Below are 10,040 nucleotides of genomic sequence, written 5' to 3'. Positions count from 1 at the left end.
ATATGAGGAGCAAACTGAACCATGAAATGCTCTTGCCATTTAGAGCTGGGGGAGGCTATGCGGTGGTTTAGTGTGGGTGCCTGGCTGCTGTGTTGTATTGTAGGCAGAGGCACGTCTGAACCGTTTGTTCAGTGGGAGAGGCCAAAGGGGAGCTCCCAACGGCACAAGGGCAGCAAGCCTGGCTGGGCAGCACCTGCCTGGCAGGCCAGCAGGTCTCCCTGAGGTGCAAGGGAAAAACTATGCAAGGGGCACCATGAAGGCATGGAAGGATAACTGGATCTTATAAAGTGACTGGGTAAAAGTGATGTTTAAGAAATGAGGGCCACATGATTGTTCATCAAGAAAAGGCTCACGAAGAAATGTTACAGAGAACATAGTGCAATTATGAGCGCTGTTAAGGTGCTGGCTAGCCTCTCCAGTTGGTGTTTCTATGTTATTACATGAGATGCAAAGGAATTGTAATTTCAAAAGCGTGTGACGAAACATACCTTTAAGCACAGATTGAACTGCACTCATATTGTACAGATGCACATGTGCACATATGTACATACAAAGAATAAAAATATAATGCTTCTTTGTGGTACACAGAAGTAGGAGCTTGCTAGAGATTTCCTGGGAAGTGAAGGACAGAGTAGCCGTACTGTACTCTCACAGCCAGAGAACTGCTTCTTTTTTTCAGTAGCTGCAGTTAATGGCAAGGTAGAGAACTAATAGATTAATAAAACACAGAGATATATTTTATTTTGAACCAAAAGTTAAAATTTTATTTGGAATATCAATATACCAAAAAAAATAAAAATAAAAACTTCCTTTTATGTAGTGAAATAGCCATTTGAAAATGGTAAAATAAAGATATTTCTCATACTATTCTCTTCAAGTTATTGTACATGTATTTAAGTTTTTTTGTTTGTTTTTTTAGATTTTTTTTTTCTGAATAGAAATCTATCTTGAGCTTTATGGCTCCAAAAAGCCTAAAGGATGTAGTGGCTCTTTTGAGAAAGCAGATAAGTCAATCAGAGCTGTGTTTTTTCAGCAGACAGGCCTGTTTGAAGCTGTCCAGGAGTAGACAGAAGTGAGACTTCTCAGGAAGGCCATTATTTCAGGGGAATATTGTTTTATATCCATTGGGAAAGGCATTGTAACCCCACTTCCTCTATGGGGAGAAATGCAGCGTTTTATTGAGCATTACGATGCGCTGGGGAGGCCCTGGTTCTCCTGAGCTGTAGAATTCTTGCGCAGATCTGATCACATTTGTGTTTGGGCAGTTGGTTTAATTTAAGAAATCAAATCCTACCCTGTGGTGTTTGCTGTACTAGAAAAAAAGTCTGTAACAAGGTACTGATCCTGCCTTTGCCTCTCTAAGCAAAAGGTTTCTAAGCTGCACCGACTGCAGTGGGGCATTTATGATTGCAGGATCAGGGACTTGTCCTCTAGTTCGATTTTAAGAAAATAAGCAGAATGAAAAATGTATTGAAATAAAACAGTAGAAACACTCTGACAATTCTAAGTCATAATTTTTCCCCTTTGGAGTGTTCATTGACGCCAGGCAGCAAAATATGACTTAAGGACTCATGTCAGGGCCTGAGTGTTACCCTGAGTGATTCTTCTCTGCCATTGACGAAACACAATGGGATTTAGGTCTTGCATCACCTGCTGGAGCTGAGCTGCAATGGCTGAGCCAAAGTGCCCTGAAGTCAGCAGGCATCTCACCAACAATCTCACTTTGAGTAGGCGTTCGACCAAGTCCTGAACTTATGTAGTATGGGCTGCAGCTTGCTTAAATTTCTTACTCTATCACAGCCATTTTTATTACTCTAACATAAAGTATATCTATACTAATAATTTGTGTATAAACATATCATGCTTCTATTATTGGTTCTGAAGTAGAGGAGAGAATGCAAATACTGTCCTTGACTATTGTCTTGCGTTAACATGTTTGTAACTGGCACCTGCTTACAAAGACTTCTGTTTCACAGTCACAATAATTGGTGTCTAAGGCTCTTTGTTACTTAAAAAAAATCCTGAATAACAATCTCTGAGGTATCATTGGTCTCAGCTAAAACATTCTCCTGAGCTTTTGCTTTTAGGAGAGAAAGACGATATACACTCAGGTCTTGAAATTCACAAGCTGTTGAACCATGAATCTTCCTCTGAACAAAGCCCTGGCTGCCGGACCCATGCTGTCACTTAGGGGGCAGTTGCAGAATCAACTTCTTGCAGAATGCCACAGGAGGGACCCTTTCACTCAACTGTTATTCCACCAGCCACCACGTACTGAGCAGCTGGTAATATACAACCTACCTTACCGCTTTGCCTTTCCTCTTCTTGCAACGGAAAATAGATGTGATAATTTAGTAGAACTAGTATCTGAGCTCTTGGCCTGAAAATACTCTCTCCCAGGATAAGGAATAGATCACCATTTTTCTCTCTCCTCTATCCTGCATTCAATACATTATTCCTACTACTGAGTTTGGTTTCTTTGAGTGATTCCATTTACATGTTTAGGTCGTTATCTTATAAGTAAATAGTTTTATTAGTTTACTGTGAGATTCTGGTGAGAGATCTCTTTCGGAACCAGTCACTCTTATGTGTTAGCAGTGAGCCCAGACAGAAATCGTTTGTGACTGTTATGCAAAAGGTTTGTAAGCATGAGGGTTTTTGTTGGTGTTTTTTTTTTTTTTTCTCACCACAGGCACAATTTAAAGAGGCTTCAGAATTACCCAAGTTTTTGATGTTTCATTAACTAGCTAGAAATATTTTCTTTAAAATGACACTATATAGAAGTATTGTTCGGGAAGAACCAAATTCTGCTCTTAGCTGCCTAAGTGCAAATCCATACCAACCTTACTGTTTTCATTTCAGTACATTGGACTAATGCCTCAAAACAGACTTCAGCCCTGGCAGACTGACCGTATCCTCAGTGTAACTTTCCTGACTTTAATAATGAGTCCCCTAATGGTGTTCTGAGTGTTTTTAGTTGTTGTCAAAGGTCCCATAGTATTTGGTACTTTAAGTAAAGTTTGAGTTCCCAAAGATGTGTGTGAATGCAACAGAATTACAGCTTTATTTAAAATAATTAGGAAAAAAAGGTTGTGGTAGTGGATAGAAATAAATTGTGAACCTTAGGCTCAAACTAGGGGAAGTAAATAGGCCCCAATTAGCTGTGTTTCAAGCTTCTTACTCATAGGTTAGAGCAGCTGGAGTATTACGGAGTTGTCATTACATTAGGATAGACTGGCTCAGTGTTTAAATATACATGAGAGTGGCAAATGTAATGTCTAAATATTGTGCGTGCGTTTTTTTTTAGGGGGGGGAAAAAAAGAACCAGCGTATGTTAGTTTTGGTCTTATCCTCAATAGCTTTAATGTCAATTACCACATTTGAATCCAGTGGAAAACCTCAGAGGTAAAGCCCCATGGTATAGCAGGACAGGACCTGTGTAAACGCGCCTATGACATGCCATCTCATGAAGTCAGTGGCAATGTGCCAGCCGATTTCCAGTGTGACAGTAAATGTACCCTAATTTACCACTATCACTTATGTGTCTGATCTTGCTGCCGCTTCCTGACATGAATACTTGACTGAAGATGGGTCCTTTTGACCACCGGGGTACACCTGTACTGCATTTTGAGGAAGTCACTCTGGCTGTTTTTGGCACTGGAGCCACTTCCTAGGCAGTAAAGAAGGGGCCTGGAGATGCATCCTCTGAGGCACCCAGCACACCCCAGCCACTTCCGCTGTGCAGTGCGGGATATCCGCGCTGGTGGTGCACACACCACCGGCACGGCCCCGGCTTGCAGAGGAGATGGGCACATCAGGGAGCGCGCCGTGGTCACAGTGGCTGACAAGGCGCCTCCTGAAAACAGTACAGATTACCCTCGAGGGCTTTAGAAGAATGAGCAGGTGAAATTCTTGCTCCACTGAAGTCAGTGTCAGCATTGCCAGCATTTCCGCCCAGCATGCACAATTTTTTTTCTCTTGTGCAATTACGAAAAGTAGTGAATGAAGCATGGTGGGTATTTGCACACTAGTTAGCAGCCCACCCTATTTTCTGCCTATGTCAAACTGAGGCTGCATGTCTTTATCTAAATTTGGTTTGCTTCTTATTTGTATTATACATATGCTGTTAATTTGCAGATTAACAGCATATGTAAAGTACAGTTCCTTCCCCTCTATTCAGATAGAAGGAGATGGGACACACTGGCTCTAGTCAAACCACAGTAAGTCCTCCACTGACTTCGCAGGGTCCAAGATTTCGGCTCCAGCTTCAGCTCCACACGTGGATCTCTTTCAGCCTCTTTTGGCTTTTTTCAGAGATCTAAGACACACAGGACTGAGAGTCTAAATGGCACGATGGTGGGCTTCTACCAACGCTGCTGTTGTAATTGTACTTGACTCTAATTTTGCCTTTTCCGTTCTTCATTAGTCTGCTTCTTAACCAGGGCAGGCAAAATTAAGAAGGAGGAAAAAGGCTTATTGAGCATTATAATTATCTACTACCAAGCTGTATAACAAAATGATTTACACATTTAATTGGTTTTGTCTAATATTTCCATGTATACAGTAGTCTTATTAATGAATATCATATCTTCATTACTGAATATCACATTTTGCTATTTGTTGTGTACCATAAAATAACATCAGCACATCAATAACTTAAATAACACAAATGTAAACGTATTTTCTGCTTGTTATAATTACGATTTTAGCCTACAAAGGCTTTTGGATTTGTTGTAAGACCATTCACATAATATGGAATGTAACTTTATTTGTTTTTCTTTTGTGTATAATGAGACACCGAAAGCCCTTGTCATCTCTTAACAGGATACTAAAGCAGTTCTGTTTCATGAATGACAGCACAATTAAAGCTAAAAATCATAATTAAAAAAACCCTTTGTACTGTACAATCTCATATTAAAGCAAGATAGATAATGACAATCTTTTGCATTAGCCAGGAAATGTGATTCTCTGCCACTGGGCTTTTTTTTCTTGTTGACAATTCACATAACGTGTATATGGGTGTAGTTATAGATGTATATATTCTATGCAGAACAGCAGGCCCTATTTTGTTGATCTAGTTCTTCTATTTGTTTAGTTAAACTATCTTACTGATACAATTTAGAATACTACATTAACACATTTAACATCAAGTTTACATACTTGCGTCTTTGAAATACTAGGAACTTTTACACATTTTATTTGGCTTTGTAAGGACTGGAATATTACAGCTAATGCAGTCTACTTGTCTTTGAAAGAATATGGCTGTTATCAACTAACTCTCTAAGGTTCAGAGTGAAATACATTTCTCCTTATATCTGTAGCTGACTTGAGAGAAGAGAGTATCTTCTTAAGTGGTCAGTGTGATGTTACAGTACAGATTCTGCAGAGAAATAGGTATTTAATGAGGGATAAGTCTCTCTGGACATTAGAGTTAAGCTGTTGCAGCAAAATTACTCCATTTAGACTAATTTTCTATACAAATCTCAAGAAAAACCTATTCCAAGTATGTTTTGTAGTAGTATCTCCACATGACCAGAGGAGGGCACTTTAAACATCTTTGCACTGCCAGGAGGCAAATGCAGAAGCACAGTGTTACCCAATGTCGCACAGTCCTGCCACGCGTTCCTACCGATGCTGATATTCCTTTGTCCTGAAGTTCACAAAAATATAAAATATATATTGTACCACAGGGCTCTGTTCTGAAAACAGTAGACAGATATATCACTCTCTTCTCTCTAACTAGGTTTTCTTCTGATTTCCCCCATTTACTTCAGTGTCACTGCAGGTTAATTTGAGATTAACGGATAATTTTTAAAAATCATGTTAGGGGAGTTTTCTCCTTCTCCTTCCTGAACATTCCTCTGCTATTAGCCCCTGGTAATTTAACAAACATTGATTGATTTAGCCCTCTATGACTTATCCTGCTGCAGAAATTCCTTGCCTTTAACAGAAAAATGCACTTGGAAAAATGCACTTGCTGAGATATGTATTGCAACAGTGCATCTTTTCACATTAAACTCTTGTAAAAGTACTGCTCCTTTCTGCCGTCTGAAAGAGGTGATTCTGCATTCCACACCTGCCCGCTTGGCAGAGTGCATAGTGGAGAAATCAATCGGCTCGCGTTTCTGTTCATGACCACAATGGAGTTCAACCACTTTCCACACAGACATTCAAGACATTCTTTCTGTTGTCATTTTGGCTAAGGGTATCAACCCTTTCTGGAAAAGAATTTTAATTTTGCAATCCTACTGTTATCATAGATAGAATTTTTTTGTCACCTCTCTGCTTTGTTTTGTTCAAGTTTAATGCTGAGAAATTATTAGAAAGGATATAGAAATTATTATTATTATTCTTAAATAAAAGTCTCTCTTCCATCCTGGGGAAACACAATGCTTATTTAATATACTTTTCTTCCACAACGTTCTCTCTCTTCTCTTTTTCTTTTTTCTGTTTCTTTTTTCTGTTTCTTTTTCTTCTTTTTCTTTTTTTCTTTCTTTTTCTTTTTCTTTTTCTTTTTCTTCTTTTTCTTTTCTCTTTGCTTTCCTTTCTTTTCCTTTCTGGAGCAGACAGGTACAAGAAGGAAGATGTCTTTCATCAGCAGTCCTTTGAGATAGAGTGGATTCAGTGAGTCCTCACCATGATAGGATCATAAACTTACTGGGTTAAACCAAGCTAACTTTCCCTAAGCTGCCAAGTTTTAGCTGCACCATACATATATGTGTTTCCTTGTGCCATTTTCTTTTCTTATAATTTTGTTTTTCTTGATGACCCTGAGCTATGGCTTCTGTCTCGTTTCTACCACTAGTCAGCCTTCCTTGTTTTTCTGGTTTTGCCAATATAGGCCTCAAAGAAAAAATGGCAGAAGAGCACAAAGTAGCTGAGGTACATGAGAGAGGACCAGATGATGTTCTGAACATGGGAATGGCACTGGCCCTGCTGCATCCAGGAGAAGACCAGGTAATTAACTACACAACCGATCAACATCTGAGTGATCTGTGATAAGGTGATGAACATGGCAAACTTGCGTGAGACTCTGAAGCCAGCAGCCCTCAAGGCATAGTAAGAGTACATTACGGCATGTACTCCATAGTTCATGGTCATAAACCAGCCACCACCAGCCACCATGTCCTTGTAAGAATACCAAGAATAAAGCAACACAGTAATGTGATGGTACCAGTGCAAGAAGATGAGCTTCTGTTTCCTAAGAATAATGAATATTGTATCTCCTGTAACAAAAAAAGGGAGGGGAGGAAATCAGAAACATATTGAGCAATTCCATAATTACTGAATTCTGCAATGCTGTCTTTCTTTGGCTGTCATTGGAGTATTCACTATTTTGGAGCATGAAAAACAACCTCAGCTCTTGAACTCAGCACCTGTCTGATATGAAATCCAACTTGGCCCTTAATCTCTGTATAATCTCTGGAAAACCAAGTATCCACATTTTTCTGTGTGGATAACTCCTGTATGAAAACTCCATGGGTTTAATTGGTAGCCCTTAAATGTAAACATAATCTGTGAAAACCTGCGGGGAGGTAGGGGGAGGTATGTGTATTATCCTTGACTGTGAGATTGTCCATTATACATGTATTGAAATACAATTCAATAGAGAGCAGAAAAACTAAAGAGTAAGCAGCACAGTGTCCCTTAAGTTATGATGTCTAGATTTAAGGCAGAATTTCCAAAAAGGAATAGCTAAAGGTAGCAACTAATACTCTCATTAGAACTACACATAAAAATGACTTCACTTCTGGAAAACAGGAAGTTTTCTTTTAGGGTTTATGAAAGTTACAGATCCTTAATAACTTTTAGGTAGATTCCTAAAGTAAAATGTTGGGCCCCTAGGTTAAAAATTCAGCCAAAAAAAATGTACAAATCCATACCAGTGGAGAAATGCAACCTAACAAATGAATCAAAAAGCTTTCCTTTACGGCTATCTGTGGGAAAGTGTATCATTTTGTGGTTGCAACGAGAAAGTCAAGAACCAATGAGCAATGTGATATAACTCTTGGCTGAGCTTACTTCAAATGATGAGTCATTATGGATGTTACCTTTTACTTGGGTGTCTACCTTGAGCATTTTTATTTCTTCTGCTGTTGAACAGAAGAGCCTGTACATGCTACATGTGTAGACATTTGTAAGACTTTCGTTAATGCTTGCTGACTCATACTGGAATGAACAAGAGCTGGTGAGAGAGCGAACAAATTCGTCCGGCAGGTTCATATCAAATGCATACCTGCTAATTCAAAATAACAGAGCCGTTTGAGTTACTCTGCAAAAAGCTTTTGCATATGCAACCAATATTACTGAAAAGTTTGCAATTGCCAGCAACAAATGTTTTGGAAACAAATTTGGCTTATGTTGAAATGGTACATATCCTTTTCTACAAATTCATATTACTATAGTAGAAAAGTAGAAAATTTTGTTCCTCTTTCCTGACTTTTTCTTCCTTTTGCTTCTCATGATTGCATGGAACATCTCAATTAGATATAACATGTATGTAGGTATGCATCTTATTTTCTGTTGTTACCAACCCCAAGATTTGGATCTGGGGCCTTATTTCTATGTATATGTTCCCCTGAAAATCCAAATCATGAACATTAACGATGGGGGGGAACTAAAACTGCTTTATATGCACTAGGTCTGCAATAAGCCATAATGCTTCTGTTTACTTCATTAGCCACAAGATGTTGACTCACCTTTTCATAAATAGTCATATAATCAATTTATTGTTGACCTGTAGTTCTAGCTGATGTTTTCTAGTTTTAACAAAACTAAATTTCAGTGGTTTTGCAGTAATTTAAGCAGCAGGAAACCAAAGGATTCTGACACAGCAAGATAACTGGTGTTTCTTTCCAGTTTTTATGTTGATGAATTGCTATCCTGTAATTTGCTGAATCAAATTCTCTGCAGAAAGAAAAGCCTTATTTTTGCTGCATACCTGCACATGGTGAATTCTGCAGGGCTTTATGGTTTGAGCAAGGGCATCCTCAGAAATGAAAGCTGGAGGACTGCTCAAACACTGCCTCCTTCTTCCCATTAAAACAATCCTTTCTTACACTAACAAGCCATGCGATCACACCACATGCAGATTGGGCATTAAGTTGGCTTTGGCAAGTATATCATAAGTATCCTTATGAAAAAACTGCTGGAGAGACAGGAGCTTACAAAAATCTATATCATACTGGAATCAAGATAACAAAAACTAGGGATATTACAGGAAATTGTTTTTTATTTGGAGGAAGCAGAGAGCCACAGCTTTCAATGTTTAGGGAAGAAACACAGTACTGTTCATAATTGTAGGGCTACACACATGTTTAAGGACACATACATCAGAACTGAGGCAGAATCTGATTTCAAGCTTCTTGCTGACACAGCTGCTCTATCCTGCCCTTCACTTTTGTATCTAGTCCATCACAGGATGAGTGACTGCAGATAACACTACTCATATTGGTCTGTAATCACTGACAGCTTCAGAAGTGCTCAGACAGGCCTAGATAATGCCAAAGGGGATGCCAACATTTCCTGTGTTGTGGGATCAGGACTTCTCACAGAATTTTTATGGCAAGCGAAAGGGATGTAATATTCTCTCCATGTTCGTATCATGACCATTAAGTTTGCTGGTCCCTTAGGCCTGAATCTGGGACGTACAGAGCTAAAGCATGAACTTGTACAACATGAGACCGATCCCCCTCTCTCCCCCTCCCCCCCCCCCCCCCGCAGCTAACAGCAATGCTAGACTTGCATCTCCTGCTATTGACAGAGGAGGTCTGACAAACAAAATAATAAAGCACATGGAGTTTGCTGAACTGGCAGGCTCAGATATAAAAGGCGGGGGGGTGTATATATCTCTGGCAGACTGTTGCAGAATTGAAAAAAAAATCTCTGAAATTCAAAATACAAATTTAATTACTATTTCCTGATGGAGCCTTCTTATTAGCTTTTCCTGATTTTCATTCTTCCCACAGGCCTTGTTCCATGGGGAATGCCAAATATCCTCAACCCATGGCCGCTTACAGACAAATACAGCAAGTAGAGCT

At 39.3% G+C, this 10,040-nt stretch overlaps 1 protein-coding gene across 5 annotated transcripts in view; it reads right to left on the bottom strand.

Annotated features, from left to right (window-relative positions):
* Positions 1–4,507: 4,507 nt before the first annotated feature.
* ELOVL6 (ELOVL fatty acid elongase 6) overlaps positions 4,508–10,040 on the bottom strand; it is a 77,545-nt gene continuing 72,012 nt past the window's right edge. For all 5 annotated transcript variants that reach the window (XM_068941867.1, XM_068941868.1, XM_068941872.1 and 2 more), the window contains one exon: positions 4,508–7,226. In XM_068941867.1, coding sequence (XP_068797968.1) covers positions 6,802–7,226 — 425 coding nt within the window. In that variant the 3' untranslated portion in view covers positions 4,508–6,801. The remainder of the gene's footprint in view (positions 7,227–10,040) is intronic.

This window comes from Struthio camelus, chromosome 4, assembly GCF_040807025.1.
Source record: "Struthio camelus isolate bStrCam1 chromosome 4, bStrCam1.hap1, whole genome shotgun sequence".
In the NCBI taxonomy this organism is placed as follows: domain Eukaryota; kingdom Metazoa; phylum Chordata; class Aves; order Struthioniformes; family Struthionidae; genus Struthio; species Struthio camelus.
Note: the sequence above shows the minus strand (reverse complement) of the source record. Positions and strands in the feature narration are given on the sequence as shown.